The sequence below is a fragment of the Argopecten irradians genome, chromosome 12 (assembly GCF_041381155.1).
Source record: "Argopecten irradians isolate NY chromosome 12, Ai_NY, whole genome shotgun sequence".
Taxonomy (NCBI): domain Eukaryota; kingdom Metazoa; phylum Mollusca; class Bivalvia; order Pectinida; family Pectinidae; genus Argopecten; species Argopecten irradians.
The window spans coordinates 29177198-29195341 of NC_091145.1; the positions used below are offsets into that span (position 1 = coordinate 29177198).

An 18144-nucleotide genomic window follows, 5' to 3' on the forward strand; every position below is an offset into this window, starting at 1 on the left:
AGGAATTTTTATTTGATCATAAAGAAAACATGTTCCTATTATTATTTTCCACAATGGAAACGCCAATGAGAAAGGCTCTGGGTTCTGTCCCCTGACCGAGACACGCCAAAGTCTATAAAAGTGGTAGTTTCTGCTCCTGCTTAGCGCTTAGCATACAGGGAGTGGGACGACTGGTTCGCCCGCTGTCAGTATAATGTGACCGGGTGGAGTGTTTTGCTTGGTGTCTTCGGCCTAATTCTTCAGTGATATAGCACTATAAATAGGACAATAGTTCCACTATACAAGAAGACACAACAAGAACATACCGCAGTCTACCAAAACACACACCTCGCACTTCACCGAGCTACACACTGCGTGCATGGGAGGACGCCTTACATGACTCTGGCTGTTAAAAGGACGTTAAAATAATCAATCAATCAATCAAACAAACAAACAAAGATCTCATTCTGTAAATGTATTGCTTTATAATTATGATGATTTCATTGTCCATTCTATTAGATTTACTATGGAAATAATTTTCAAGCAAGAGTCCAAAAAGAAAGGATTTTTTATTAACAGAAAAGGGAATTAAGAGAGCTTATAATAAAATATAATCAAAATATAATCAAAACTTTAAGTAATCGTTGCACTTTCTCAGACCCCCATAATATGTGTGTAGTAGTTTCATGCTCAGTATTGCAGATTACACAAAGAGGGGAGATAACTAGTCTGAAAACATGAATTTATTGTCAAAATAAAATGGATTAATCTATATTGGAACCACTACAGTTTGGTATTTGTTGCAATATCAAATGGAGTTTTATGTATTTTACATCATGCTTCACAATCTATATGGTCAAAAATTGTATTCCGTTTTCTGGGACAAGATGGTATTATATCTGACTGATTTTATCTGATAGGCATATACACATGTACATGATAATGGATAATGAATTTGTTTTCCCTGTAAATCATATGAAAAATAATGTTTTGGTAGATTTTTTTTTTAAAATAAAAGACAATTTTACAATTAATTCTACAAGCATTGATGCATAAAGGTCTTAAAAACTCACCAGGAGAGTGTGGCTTAAACGGCAAAATTCACATAAAAGCCAATATTTTGTCAAATACAATGTAGGTAGACTATCTTTTGAATGTCAATAGCTCAAAAACGAGCACACGGACATGTTTCTTCCATTTTCTTCTATGGTATGAACTATTACGTTTGTATTTCGAAAAAAAAATAAGTTTAATAGGGTAAAGTGGTGTTATTTCGGTCAGGTATACAATTTCGGACACATGTCTTTTATTGCTTGTTTATGACTATTTTTTATTTTTATTTAAAAAAAATTGCATGCTATATTAGAACGTGAATAAAACTTACCTTTTGGAATTTGTGTTTGTGTAATAATTTTGTGTGTCGGCGTTCTAAATGGAACTGGAGCGCGAGACATTCCGACCTTCAACCTTACTAGAAAAATTTTGATTTTCAGAGATTTCTAGAGATTGCGAAAAATAACAACAGATACAACCAAAGGGAGGTAACTCTGGTAGATCAAAATGGAAGCGGTGTAAACTGTGTTATCTCCCTTGAATCAGGATGCGTAACTTTAGGTGAAACGAAAGACATATAGTAGGACTACTAAGTACAATATTTTTTTTTAAATTTTGATTACGCTGAAAATTCGAACTTGATGATCTGAATGTAACATATGCCTATATATTAGATATATTACCTTGTCATGCGCGTAACTAACGTTAACGTTACCCCCTGATGGCCTCAAGGGGAATCCCCAACCAGGAAGTAATGTTTCCACACGGAAAAATGACGTCACAAAAAATCCAGACTATGAACTTCCGAAAACATGGCGACTGGTATGCATCGCGATAGACAGTCGACGTTTCTTTACAATTTACCCTACAGTATAACGATAGAGTTGTGTCGAGGACTCGACATCGATCACGCTTGGGAACGTTTAGGTAGGTTGTCCTGAAAAGAGTTCATACTATAACCACAAGTTAAAACCAATGGCGATTTTATAATTTTCATCAGATGTCAACAACATAATTTGTCATTACTTGTCCCCTCTAAAACGTGGTGTTCTGTCTGTCTGTAAACACATATAACGACATCTAATTCACACATCAGTCTCACACCATGTAAAGATATTTATCATTTTATAGAATAACTTATCCAATAAGTGATATTCAAAGACCGTTTTACATAAGTTTTAAAGTCAGGCCTACTAACGGTAGTATTATCAGTAGCCATACCCCATAACTCTGTGTGATAAATGATCGAGGCCAATCCCTTAGCTTCCTTCTGTCCTAGCTGCTGCACTTCCTTGTGTACACTGTATAATGTACTTAACGTTCATTCTCCACTAAATGTACAAATTCCATTATTAAGTGTCCTCTATCAAGGATTTATAAGTGAGAAGGATTCGTGACTGTCTCTTTACATTACTAAACACCACGCGAGACGCCTATGAACCGGGAATAAAAACCGTTTTTCTCAACAAATACTTGTCTTATCGAGTCAAACGAAACACCATTGTAAAGTTTATTAAATTTCACGACGTATATTACTTGCTTTAAAGACGGAATATTTAGAGGATATGTCTTAAATTTTCGTTAAAAATAATCGACAGCTCATGAAATGACGGCCCCGCTTCAGAAAGTAAGACGGTAACCCTCGCACCCGCAAGCTACATCAAAGGCTGTGCCGGCGGATATCAAAGGAAAATCAGTCGTCGCCCAACGTCACGGTCAGTGCACAAACACAAAAGCGCCTGCCTTGGACTTCCCCCAAACCCAGTGTGACTTATCCTTCTCATATACGTCCTTGCCTCTATCAATATCGGGACTTAAAAACCATGTTTGTATATCATGTTTGTTTCACACGTAAAATATATTGATTGATCTTCGAAAATAATCAAGTGTTGTTCCTCTGACCAATTAAGATTTTTCTCATCATCACATTAAATATGGCTCTCGTGACGAATTTCGACTGTCCTCTTAAGCTATAATGTATTTCATAAATCAACTGTGACTAAGGAAATGGGTAAATGTTACATTTTTTTCTATCATATCATAGATATTAGCATACGCAATGAGAATAGACAAGTATTGGCACACAAAATGCTTAGATATTTTTTATATAAATCATTTTATCATTGTCACAAACTATGCTGGCAGATACGTTACAAACAAATAAAATCATGTACACAATTAATGTATTATCAAATGTCCACGTTTTCTCCGTGATAATAAACTTTAATATGTATACTAACTTTTACCTTTATGACAAGGACACATCCATTAACAATTAAATGGACAGGTGCGATCTAATCTTGAAAATATACATGTTACGCAACGACATCAACAGATACGTTACTACTATGTACTTGATTACCTAAGATGCCACTTTCCCACAGAGATAAATTCACATCACAGTTTGTAAAGTATATAATACTAAGTGTTACAATGTTTGTGGTTTGGTCAACAAGTCACACGGTGCCATTTAAATGATGAGAGGGGTTAATGTCGGTCAGTACGTTACCGACAGATACGTTATGGAAAAATACCCATATCGACAGAAATTCTCACGCTTGTCATAAAACATTCGAAATTAGCTTAACCACGTGGCAAGTGTCCGAGAGTTTGTCAATAGTTTACAAGCGGGAAGATTCGTTGTGTTGCCAGTGTTGGGAAACTCGAAATAAGAAAAATCTTTACTTTCCTTTAGTATATACCTGTACATAGTAACATATATATACATTTCTGATAATAATCACGTGATTTCTAACACTAGTTAGCTGTATTGATTAAGCTATTAGGTATATAATTAATTGTTAAATGTATAAATCACATATCAAAATAGTAACGTATCTGGTATAAAAAATCACGTATCTGTTTGATTAAAGATGTACCGTTAACTCTAATATTTAGTTTAAAACTAATAAAAATACTGTTACATCGACTAATTCAAATACATTTTATAGCCAGATATTGTTAGAATGTTTGTTATACTAATGATACGGTAATGTGATATATAAACATGGAATAACGTATCTGTTTATTTGGTAACGTACCTGTCATATTTGGTAACGGATCTGTACTTTTGAACGTAAACCTTAATTTGAGTGAACTTGGTTTCGTTTGTAGCAATTTGTTTCAGACTAGATATGGTCAGAAATTGTAAGTTAAAGGGTTGTTTGTGGCAATTAAGTATGACGGAGACTGATACGTTTCTCAGATGAAGGAAGGCGAGGACAATGAGAATGAATTATTCCTTTTCTTCATGTCAAAAAACATCAACAAAGGACAAGTGAGGTTTTGTTGGCCAATAATATTAGACGAACTGTTTATCCTGAGTTATCACATCTACCTGTCAGCCGTGCGGGTCGTTTTTTCCCCCAATTAAATGACAAGAACGCTGAAACCATCCGCAGTCAATGGGAATCGGTGTAGACAGATACGTTACCAATATGGTACAAACATAATCATCTCTTCATCGATGCCGCTTTCAATAGTTTTGATCTATCGTTTGATAATTTCGATGTTGCAGTCTTGACTACAAGTTTTGAAGCAGATTCGTGTTGTTGAATTCGTTTATTTTCTAATACTTCATAAAGATATATACCAAGAGAACAGATACGTTATCGCTGCTAATTTAGGCAAAAATCATCTAAAGTATTGCAGAGAAGTGAGACCGCTGAAAAGTACGTTTTCTTTGATGCATTTTGACGAATTTATGAAACAGAAAAACATAATAATCCTGTCAGATTTCTACAGTCATATATTAAGTATGTTGTAACATATACGTTACTGTTTAAAGCAGGATTTTAATGTCCTATACAGTAATTTGTGATTTATACAAATACAAAATTACTGACATGTACTGATGCAGATAAAGGTACAGTTTGATAATAAGGAAAAATATAGAAACAAAATACTTTGGTACTATTTTTATATGAAACTATTCGAACACACTTATGAATCATACAAACCAATATTCACAAATGAACTTTTCATAACTGCAATTGATAAAGACAAGTTGCTTTCGAGACGGACAAATGGCTTTGAATGGAAAGAAAAGACCTAAACCAAAGCAAAAATTCAGTTAAAGTGTATATTTTGTGGCATTTCTAATGACAAACCTCAATTTAGTTCATTTTAACAAAGTCACGTATCTGTTATTTACCAAAATATTACGGTTGACTGTAACAATTATAACTTTTCTTTGAGTAAAGATAGGAGCCAGCCCTTTTGGATTTAAAAAGTAGAGATATTTGCCAAACAAATGACAATACATAAGAACTTTGTTTTCAATTTTCATATTTTATGTTTTCATTTCTGAAAACATGCAAATTAGTGGAGAATGAACGTTAAGTATGAGGATATATACATGTACATATGTATATATAATCCTTGAAGGACCAATACAAAAAATGTATTTGTCACGGTAATCAGATCCTCTTGTATATCAACAAAACAGCAACAAATCAAATGTACCAATTCTATTAATACAAATATATTATATTTTGTCTTACTTGTACAACAAGTTGTCTATCAATTCGTTATTTATATCTATCACGATTTATGATACGAAAGATAGAATACACATTGTTAGTATTTCACGATACATTAAGCTTAATTTTTTTTGTGAGACTTAGGAAAATGGAGATGAAAAAGCTTTGCTGAGTTATCTCAATTTTCTGTGTTGAGCACCAAAATAAAACTTGTATTGTAAGATACTATAAACGTGTATTCTGTGTGTACCTTATTGTAACCATTATGTCATTCAAAGCGAAAGCAAATTGCCAGTTCAGACTTGCGAAAGTTGAAAAATATGGCCGGCCATTTGGAACGACAAGGACTTTGAGTAAGCCGGACCGAACAAGATTTTGCCAGACCGAACGTAAATGTTCACAAATTATTGAAGTAAACAGAACTTCCTGTTATTAGTATCCAGGCAGATAAATTTCTATCTGCTAGTTGCTGGCCAACACAAGGGGGGCCTGCACTGTTTGGCTTAAAATTATTGTTGCGAAAGTTAAAGTCATTCCAAATAAATGTTGAGCAGCACATTTATGAAATTGTATTTAAGCTGATAATTTCTTATTGTTACATCGATTTTTAAGTCTTTAAACCTATTTGTCATGAAAAGTGATTAACATCTATGATAATACATAGAATAACGTTATGTTTAAATCATTTCCACACCTAAAATTTTGGGTAATTGAATCACCATATCATTTTGAATATTATTTTGGGCTATGAATCACGTGATCATGTAGGCATGTGCACGTGACTTCCTGTACTTTGTTGACAAACTGCTGATCAGTGTGTTTAAAATGGACCTAAGAAAATACCTTATTTTATGGGTATATTGCTGCATCATTTTTATAAATGTACTTCTTTATAACACACATACATATGCAGCCTACACTCTCTTTTAAACAAGACAACAAAATTTTCCATGACTAAATTTGCTTTGGCAAACAATATTCTAAATGAAATCAATCAATAATTCATGAGATATAAGCAAAATTGGAAACATGATGAAAACAGCTCCCTGATGAATTGGGGGCACCTGACCATAGTTCTGTATATAAGTAGAGGGTCAGTGATTATATAGTGATAAGGGAGGTCTCTGTTACTCATCAGATGACAGAGCATGCTTCTTTAGCTCAGTTGATAAAGCCATATAGTTTTCCACATCAGAGTCGAGACCTGGGTTCATTTTCTAGTCAGGGCACTCAACATGAATCGTGTATTTTTCCCGGTCTTTACGGTAAAACTTGCCTTAGTGACCATCTCTGCTTATAAAGACCACTTTTCTAGGGTCTCAAATTGTGTACTTGATGAAGACCATCCACATTTAATTTGGTACATTTTTTTCCTTTAGATGGTCTTTTGACTGTAAAACTCTTTATAGACAGGTTTGACTGTACTTTAATATTGATACAGTATAGTACTTAAGTTATTTTAATTCTAATTAAACTGTACTATGTGTTTTGTATAGCTGGAGAAATTGGGTACCTCCATCAAGATGTCAAAGTGTTTGAACTGGCTTACCATGAGCCTGGCAACAGTCCTACCAAAAAGCTGCTGTTGGACTGGGGCTGTAAAAACCCCACTGTAATGGACCTGTATTCCTACCTCCAGAGGCTGGGCCGACGTAGAGAGATGCAAATCCTAGACGCTTGGTGTAAGTATTGATTCTTCTTATCATTGTACTGTAAACATAGCTATTTTAGCGTTAGTTTCATCTCAGTGATTTTAGCGCTGTCTGTAAAGCGCTTATTCATGCAAAGCACTAAATTCTACAAAGAGTTCATTCCATTATTTAGCCATCAAATATCGCTAATTTACATCCATACTAATGAAGAATAATTTTCAAATTTTCGGTTTTCGCAAAAAGTTTACTCCACTAAAGTAGGTATGTCTACAGTATGTCATAGAGATGGGGACATATCATCTAACAATGTATTTATACATACGGAATATATAAAATATAAACTTTATTTATTTTAAATCGTTTGAGAAATAACTTATACAACTTATGTAAATCACTCTCCATGGCCCGGATGTAAGTGCATAAGGAAACCGGAGTGCCCGGAGAAAACCCACGTGATCGGGCAGGTGACCATGACCTTTTCACGTACGTGCCGGGGATCGAACCCCAGCCGGCAAGGTGAAAGGCGAGCGGCTTAACCACTACACCACCCGATCACACAATATACCCAATACATACGGAATAACTACAAGCGTGTATTGTCAATTACATCATCAATGTTAATGCATAACAGCATTCTAGGGATGAACAAGCTGGAAAGCAACTGAAATTTCATACTTTTTTAATTAATTATGAGAGAAAAATAATCCATTGAACATGTAGACAATCCAAAATTTTCACTCCAATTGAAATATCTCTGACAACTTGACAGATTATTAGTCCCTATAAGGACACAATCTGCTTGGCACACTAACATCTTCAAGATTGGAATTTTGGTTCTTTTAACGTCATAAGCATCACTGACAAAATTATTCTATGAGAGAGATTCAGGAAAACTGTGGTGATGTGCAATTAAATACTTTGAATTACTAAAACTGACAGGTGAAGGGAGGTAATTCCTTATTACTTACATGAGTATAAGGACACAATAGTGGTAGGAGTTACCTCCCCTATCACTTTCAATGAAACTTTTTGCAATTATAAATCTAAAGGAATTTTCTTTTGATGTTTATTGAACATTTCATCAAATCCCTAGAATCTCAATAAAAGTGAAGTCATTTTTGAAATTATATACCTATATCCAACATAAAGATTGCAAACAGAAATCATATGAGATCAATAGAGTTTACATCCACTCAACACTTCCATGAACTTTATCCAGTATAGTTTACCCTGATATATTTAGCCCACCATCATCAGATGGTGGGCTATTCAAATCGCCCTGCGTCCGTGGTCCGTGGTCCGTGGTCCGTCCGTAAATAATGCTTGTTATCACTATTTCTTAAAAACTGCTGCAGGGATTTTGTTCAAACTTCACATGGAGGGTCCCCTTGGTCCATATTTGTGCCATACAGATTTTGAGGCTGATCGGAAAAACAAGATGGCCGCTAGGCAGCCATCTTTGATTTTGGCAGTTGAAGTTTGTTATCGATATTTCTTGAGAACTACAGAAGGGATTTTGTTCAAACTTCACATGGAGGTTACCCTTGGTCCCTAGTTGTGCCATACAGATTTTGAGGCTGATCGGAAAAACAAGATGGCCGCCAGGCAGCCATCTTTGATTTTGGCAGTTGAAGTTTGTTATCGATATTTCTTGAGAACTACTGAAGGGATTTTGTTCAAACTTCACATGGAGAGTACCCTTGGTCCCTAGTTGTGCCATACAGATTTTGAGGCTGATCGGAAAAACAAGATGGCCGCCAGGCAGCCATCTTTGATTTTGGCAGTTGAAGTTTGTTATCGATATTTCTTGAGAACTACTGAAGGGATTTTGTTCAAACTTCACATGGAGGTTACCCTTGGTCCCTAGTTGTTCCATACAGATTTTGAGGCTGATCGGAAAAACAAGATGGCCGCCAGGCAGCCATCTTTGATTTTGGCAGTTGAAGTTTGTTATCAATATTTCTTGAGAACTACGGAAGGGATTTTGTTCAAACTTCACATGGAGAGTACCCTTGGTCCCTAGTTGTGCCATACAGATTTTGAGGCTGATCGGAAAAACAAGATGGCCACCAGGCAGCCATCTTTGATTTTGGCAGTTGAAGTTTGTTATCGATATTTCTTGAGAACTACTTAAGGAATTTTGTTCAAACTTCACATGGAGGTTACCCTTGGTCCCTTTTTGTGCCATACAGATTATGAGGCTGATCGGAAAAACAAGATGGCCGCCAGAATTTTGATTGTTAAGGTTTGATATCCCTATTTCTCAAAAAGTGCTGAAGGGATCTTTCTCAAATTTAATATGTAGGTTCCCCTAGTGCCCTTGTTGTGCATATTGCATTTTTGGACCAGTTGGTGAACAAGATGGCTGCCAGGCCGCCATCTTGGATTTTGATAGTTCAAGTTTGTTATGGCTATTTCTCAGATAGTGCTGAAGGGATCTGTCTCAAATTTCATATGTAGGTTCGCCTAGGGACCTTGTTGTGCATATTGCATTTTGGGACCGATCGGTCAACAAGATGGCCGCCAGGCAGCCATCTTGGATTTTGTTATTCAAAGTTTGTTATCGCTATTTCTCAGAAAGTACTGAAGGGATCTGTCTCAAATTTCATATGTAGGTTCCCCTAGGGACCTTGTTGTGCATATTGCATTTTGGGACCGATCGGTCAACAAGATGGCCGCCAGGCAGCCATCTTGAATTTTGTTATTCAAAGTTTGTTATCGCTATTTCTCAGAAAGTACTGAAGGGATCTGTCTCAAAATTCATATGTAGGTTTCCCTAGGGCCCTAGTTGTGCATATTGTGATTTGGGACCGATCGTTCAACAAGATTGCTGCCAGGTAGCCATCTTGGATTTTTATGTTCAAAGTTTGTTATCGCTATTTCTCAGAAAGCATTGAATGGATCTTTCTCAAATTTCACATGTACGTTCCCCTAGGGCCCTAGTTGTGCATATTGTGATTTGGGACCGATTGATCAACAAGATGGCCGCCAAGGAGTCATCTTGGATTTGATAGTTGAAGTTTGTTACCGCTATTTCTCAAAAGGTACTGAAGCGATCTGTCTCAAATTTTATATGTAGTATGTTTGAAAAAGTTTAAAAAGTAGAGAAAAGATCCATATTTCCTTTGTCAAATATAGATCATTCTTTGGTGGGCGCTAAGATCCCTCTGGGATATCTTGTTTATAGCTGACTTTTAATTGTTTGCCCTATAATTGCGACAAATTACTGTTTGTTTCCAATTATATATATATATATATAATACCAAATAATATTTTAGATTGCCTAATCAGCATGCTAAAATATGTAGTAATTTTCAGTACCATGTTTTTTATAGCAAACATTTGCACCTAAATCTAATCACTACAATACTTAGGCTGATTTTTTTATATGTTTTATATAAGTTTTGAAAGATGGCAAATACAATGATTATAGTTTTCAAACCAACAAACTTTATTTGGTTGCTGTGGTTACCAAAGGAAACTGAGTGATTGTAAGTACATGTACATGTTGTTGGGTTAAGGGATGACAATTACAATGATCCAAATATTGAATCTAAAATGGCCTATGTTTTTGACTTTAATAAGGGTGTATACATATATGTAGTTAGTCACTGTATGCATTGACTTACAGCATTGTCATGATATAATTAATTCAGCATCAAATTTTGCTTTTGTGAGACAAAACTATATTCGTTTTGGACAAGTCAAATTAAATGATATAAAATAGTAATAATAATCGGAGTATATGGACCGAGATACCGTACACAAATTGTGAACTTCAGTAAACCTATGCTTGTACTAACTATCAGAGCTCTTGAGAGGTTGTACCTCTACTGGAAAATTCAGTGATTCCAAAACTCCATTAGTAACTTCATAAATATTCCAGTGGCAATTTCAATAAAACAAAACCACTGTTGCTTGGAATTCCAGTGACTGTAAAATTCCAGATCTATTGTATGACATAATTTGCAGACCTAATTACATACCATTTATTAAAATTGAATTAATCTTAATTGATAGGTGTTGATAATTATATGTATAACGAATTAAATACTAAATAAATCCATTTCTTAGCATGCATTACATGTACTTCATTCAAATCAAACATATAATTTGAATATTGATACCGCTGATGTTATATTGCAGCTTTGATTGCACATATATTGTTTTATTACATAATTTGTTTATACCTATCTATATATGAGGAAATATAATATTTTCAACTATTATCCCGACCGTTCAATGAAACCTTATTGCACAGTTCGAAGTTATATTGCACGCTTCCATGGAAACGTTATATTGCACTGTTCGAGATGTTATATTGCACGGCTTTAGGAACATCTCGGTGTTGTTCTCAAGTATTGTATGAAAATCCTGAGGAATCGCGCGTAACAGTGAGTTACGTTATTATTACGTCACAAAGGTTCACGCTCAATTTTGCGCTTGCTTTATAGATCTTGAATCAAGCACGTCATGTAGATGTTTATCGAGTAGAGGTCGGACACGGCAAATGTATTAGATTAAAAGGCTGCATAGAGGTCTAATAATGTTAAATAAGACAATAAGACATCCAAACCAGAGTTGCAACGTGACGTACGTGGGCTATACGTCAAACTTCAACAGGATTTGAAGCTTTTCCGTACGATACGGTACTGATGATTTTGTTAAGTGATCGTCGTATTAGTTTTATAAATATGTAATAAAACAAATATTTCATGGGTTACTGTGCTCTAGTTCATAATATTTAACCCGAGGTGGTGGTAATCAACGAATGTTATATTGCACGAGGCCGAAGGCCGAGTGTAATATAATATTTGTTGATTACCACCACCGAGGGTATTTTACATATTATTTGTGTAATATGGTTTTGAATGCACATTGTAATGGTTTTGAATACACGTTGCAGATTATGTTGTGTGTACCTATGAAATTGTACATCCTGGAATGTGTATTAAGGGAACAGGAAGTTAAGAATCCTGATCATTCATTGGTTGGCTGCAAATATTGATTTTGCTATAGGCCATGATACTTATAGTGGCAGATCAGTATATACACATGTGTCTACTAATGGCTTTCTGGTGATTTGTTTAATTTGGTTGTTAAAAAATCCATGGAAGATTGAGTTTATTTGATTTTAATCATTCTTATAGAAAACACATACATAGATATGTATAGTTTTGAAGAACAAAGTAAATTATTTTGTATACTGTTAGCAGTCTCTAGAATATTGAATTACTGACTTAGAAATAGATATAGAAGAGTCTAAATGTATCACCAAGGGTTAATATCACTCACATTTATAGATTCACACATTATTCAAATCCCTGGAAACAATTCATTGTTAGACTGCATGGCTGCAAAGGCCAAAATTGTTAAAAAAAATTCTCAGTCAAGTTCTTATTTAGATTATCTCCCCCTAGTTTGAAACTTGTAGGTCTCTTAATAATTAGGTCTAGATCTATACACGTCAGACAACAGTCATTAGCTATGATTTGACAATTTTATCTATACATCCTGCCTTCCTTCATTTCATTTACTGACTGCATTAATAATACTATATAACATGGGATAAAAAAAATGATTCTGCATGTTTTTTTACAACAATTATTTAATGGTTAATGTGAAGATCCCTCAAGGATAGAATCATAGCAAAATGATAAGGATGTTATACAGATACCGTAGATACTGTAATTAGCACCACCCAGGGTTTTTAAAAATTGTAAAATGGGGGGTTGGTTGCTTGTTAGTGAACCAATATGTAAGTTGTGAATGAAAAATGTCAGTCATAACTGTTTTTGTACTTATGACACATTAATCATGCATTTGCTTATGCCTTTTAATCTTTTAGATGCATCATAATACTATATGTCATGTTTCACATGTAAAAGACTTGCAAGTTTATGTAATATAGGATACAATGCTGATGTTAGAAGCATCATACATTGTTAAAAATTGTTAAATCCCTGAGATGGAACGCTTACACAACAGTAACTCCTTCTTCAGGAAGGAGAGGGCCGCTTACAGGGGCAAGGGTGCTAATTACCGTGATTACAGTAGTAAATTTATCTACTAATTAAAGAAATATTAGATGTCTGTGCAGATTGTTACAGGATACAGCATGCCACACACCAGGACAATCCTTAAACAGGATGTGGCACAGCTGATTCAAGTTTCATTTTCCACATCTAACTTTCAATTCTCTATGTCGTAGTAAATCCTGTCAACAGGAAGAGCAAGGGTGTGAGTTCCATTTTCATTGGTTAGTGACACTAACAGTTGATCAGGATTGGTTATATATTAACAAATGACTGAAATATTGGTAAGGAAATCCCTATTCAGAACAAATGCTTTTCATGGGTCAGTATAATAGTTTGTTTGTATAATTAATGTATGTCCTGTACATTGTGATGAGTTGACTGTCTGCATTGGTGCTCTTTAGGCTGTATAATATTACATATACACTGGGTCAGGATACGTAGCTAATATGTCATGCTCCAGATATTTCCAAATATTCAGGATAACCTTTCATTTATTATAAGTTTTGTTTACCTATATATTTACATAACTTTTCTATTTGTTTTTGCATACTTAAAACACCAGATAGCTATATAGCCTATAGTTTCTGTTGCCTCAATAATGGAAATCAGTTAGGGGATATGTTTATATTGACAGTTCCTGTCTGGAGAGTCATCTAGATAAACAGTGAGGCTATTTAGCACTGTTGGCTAAACTTACAAACAGACTACATAAGATTATAATACCAGTTGCATTGGGAGTGAAAAACTTATCTGATTATCTGCTGTGCCGGGATCCAGGATATTTCTATATGCATATAGGCATTTTTGTGCAGTACATGTACTAGTGGTACTAAATATGCATGTGTACAATATTGCAGTATCTGCTGACAGTCAGGATGGTATGTATCATTACATATTACAATGGGTCAGAATGGTAAAAAGTAAAGGAAAAAAAGTAATGTAATAGAGATTTTTCTTTCTTTGTGTTTCAAATAATTTGTTAACTATTTCCAAATAGATATAATGTTATTCATTAAGATTTAATTATGCTAGATTTCTAGAATTTTTGTTCTTTCTCAGTTGGTATTTTCTTTAAAATAAAAAATAAATACAACAATAGGAAGTTTCCTTCCTTAATCAAAGAGAATTTAGAAAGAAGACAACTGGATCACAATTGTATGCTACATGTACCTGGTATACTGGTATACATTTACACATGCAGCAATTTCAAGTTGTTTGCGCTTTAATTACAATCAATTAACAATACATATTTGGATTTTGTTTTCTTGGAATGATGAGATATATTTATCATAATCAATTTACTGATTTTTACAAACAAGTTTCTTTAATCATTGTTTTCCTTTGATTTTAAAAATTCACCTTAAATCTGGAGTTATTGCCCCTGGTTTATATATATATGAACATTTTGTTTCCCAGAGATGTAAGAAATACAAATATCTGCTGATATTGTAATTCATGATAGAATGTATAAAAAGTAAAATGTATGAATTGGAATCAGTCTGAAGCTTTGGGATATCAATGTTCTACAAGTTCACTAGTATGTTTCAGGGAAGATATATAATATTATTAAATTCACTTTAGTTGGAAATAAGGTACTGAATATTCTGTATTAATTAATCAGAAATCCTAAGGAATGGTATATATGTTGTGTTCTTCCTCTTATAAATTTCTATAAAATTTACTAGATAAAATAAGACAATTTATATTGCATATCTTATAATTTGTTACCACAAAATTGTTTTATGGGGGTCAGTGAAGAGTATGCTATATTTAAATGATTGATGTGAAATTAGTATTTTTTTCCTTTTGAATACAGCCTTAGGCTTCTAGCCCATGTAACTATTATAAACCTATAGGTGAATGGATTGTCATTACACAAATGACACCTTCTGATTGACAATTAATATATGAATTTACAACTTTTTAATAATCTTTTCCTTTTGAAACCAAGCTAAATGAATAATTGCACTCATAATATGACTCCAGAAGTCATTTTTTGAAAAATTTTCAGGTTGAATAAATTAATAACTGTATGTGTAGATTCATTTATAAGCATATCAGACTTTTTGTCATTGGAACAACAAGTGAATAATTATGTAGTGAATGTCTGTCTGGCATGCGGACATGACATAGAAAACATCCCTGATTGGTCCGTAACCTGTGTTAGAACTGTATTACTGCTAGTAGGACAGGTGGGAGGGGTCGAAACTTCAGGTAAACACAGGTAAACTATCTAACGACTAAATGAAGATTTGATGGATCAGTCACCATATTGGATCTATAAAGTCACCATGTTGACCTGGGAATTAAGGTTTTGTGTGATATAAGTTTGTTTTCTTAGATTCTCCTGTAGGATAAAATACATAAATACAGAAATGTATTGCACAGTGACAAATGTGGCTGCAGATGAGTTATTGGATGTATAAAACCGTCGCAATGATCGGGAAAGGATTTGTGTGATACATTTATGCATGTACGCTTGTGAACAATAACAGGATATCTGATTAACATAATCAAATTGCTATTATGAACTGTAAGTAATATTTTCATTTATCTCATTTCATAGTGATGAATTGAAGTTGTTATCCATTTATATTTAAAACTTTATATAAACAAACTATAAAATAAAACAGAAAATATTTGGTTTAAGACATAGATAAACAATTAAGACTGACTATTTGATACTTGATTACATTTACAATGTGTGGCATGGAAAAAATTGTTAAATATATATATTTCCTTTGCTCTTATCACTTTTCATTTGATTCATACTAGTCTGGTATGTAGATATTCTTGCTTGTATACGTACTGTATTAAACCCAATGAGCACCCAGGGCACTTCGAAATTGAAAAAGTAAGGAAGCGCTTAATAGAACTAAATTTCATAGAATTAATGAATTAGCATAAAAGATTTACATGGTTTTCATATTTTCAGCCAACATTCGTTTGAGGTAAAGAAATTGTGGCCCTAAAAAGGTGGAAGGGTGTTTTGGGGATGCCCTGTTGTACCTAGGAAAAAGATATCTCTATCTTAATTAAACAGGGGTGTGTAAGACAGCTCACACGCACTAGACAGTTATATATTGTCATCGATACATGCAGTGTAACCACAACAAGCAACAATTTTTTTTTATTTTTCTACATAGAATGGGAGAAAAATAATCAAATATGGATCGATCTTGCCTTGGCAAGCCTTGGGTTGACCAGCCAAAATCTTTCATGAGAGTTGAGATATCCCTGTCCACTTGACAGACCCATGTAAGATTCTACAACACACATACTTGTGTGAAAGGTTCACCTAGGTTTACAGGTTTAATGTACCTGAAGAAGATCAAAGCAATCTTTCTTTGACCTTTGACCTATAAATGCAAAATGAAGTAATATTATAGACCTTCTGAATCAGTTGGATTTAGTAACAATATTTTCCCCAGTTAGGATACAAAATGTAGTGACTATTATAAATCACAGAAAATTACTGTTTAAAGTTGGTCAATGTATCACTTCGTTTAATCTTATATATATAAAAAAAAATTGTATAATTTCACATCTGATGAAGTCTTAGGCCTGTAATTCACTTTTGTGTAGGTAGTCATCTTTAATAGAAATTAATGTACTTATAATAATTCAAAAAACCATGTGATCAATGATTTAAAGATGCTCCACCACCAACAGAACATTAACGATAACAAACATTTGAACAATAACTGATGTATAATCATGTTGAGATGTGTCTAACTAATACACAAATGCATATAAAATAATTTGATATGCGTTTGGTGCACACACAATTAGTACTTTATTCCGTATAGGGCATAGTGTCATGGAATTTTTTCGAGACACAATTAATTACTTTTTACATTTTTATCTGGAATTAAAATAAGAGGCTCAAACTTTTAAATGGTGATAACGGTTTAAAATAACTTTTTGTAACTCAAGAAAAATACAAATGCGTCTTCTCCTGTTTTTGGTAGAGAAAATATACCATTCATCAGCGATTGAGCGTCTTCAGTGATTTTTTGACTAATTTTGATGACAAATTTTTGTCTGTATTAGCTTTAATATGTTTAACTGTAGACCCTGGAGTCTGATTGGTCCATTTTGTGTTTTGTAGTTACCAGCAGCAGTTACATGTTTTCCTGTAGACCTTGTCTGATTGGTCCATTTTGTGTGTTGTAATTACTGGCAGCAGTAATACAGCATGTTTTACTTGAGTCTGATCTGTCGATTTTGTATGTTGTAGTTACCAGCAGCAGTAAGAAGTTATGTGACCCACATCCTCTACCTCAACACCAGTTACACCACTACAACCCTAGCAACAGTAGTAGTCATGGAGCTGTTGGTGGAGCGTCCCCATCGCCCAGAGACATGATCAGAGATCTTAATTCTAGTAAGTAGCTATCAAAAGCAGGCAGGAATTTAGTTTGCACTTTTAATAGTTATCTGCCCTTGGCGAAGATTTTATAAGCAGGAATGTATTCTATTTAGTTTGCACATTAGTTACCACACTTGGTGGTGTATAGGTATTGGTTGTGACGTCATGGGTGTTGTTGGTGTAATATCATATTAAGAGAAAATGACATGAGCTTAGCTCCTTCCGGCAAGGAAATATGACAAAACATAATACTATTACGAAGTATATTCTCTGTATAATTAATGTTTAAATAAATGATCTTCTATCATTAAAGATAGTAGTTGACATGTCATGGAATCTTGAACATTACCAAAATGTAGTATAAGGATGCCTTGATATGGAAATTCAATTTAAATATTTAAGTTAAGTAAGCTATATATATTTGATAATATGATTGACCAGTGTGAATATTCTTCAGGCACATATTTCAGAAATACATTTGATACGTCGTGTATATGTCCCCAGGCCATAACATGACAGATTTGTCAGTTTTACATGTCCGATTAAATGTTAGTGTCTGGTCAGATGTG

At 34.1% G+C, this 18144-nt stretch overlaps 1 protein-coding gene across 1 annotated transcript in view; it reads left to right on the forward strand.

Moving 5' to 3' along the window:
• Positions 1–1801: 1801 nt before the first annotated feature.
• Positions 1802–18144, forward strand: part of LOC138336858 (uncharacterized) — a 41737-nt gene continuing 25394 nt past the window's right edge. Inside the window, exons 1-3 of the mRNA XM_069286461.1 lie at positions 1802–1959; positions 7010–7195; positions 17444–17590. Coding sequence (XP_069142562.1) covers positions 1845–1959; positions 7010–7195; positions 17444–17590 — 448 coding nt within the window. The 5' untranslated portion in view covers positions 1802–1844. The remainder of the gene's footprint in view (positions 1960–7009; positions 7196–17443; positions 17591–18144) is intronic.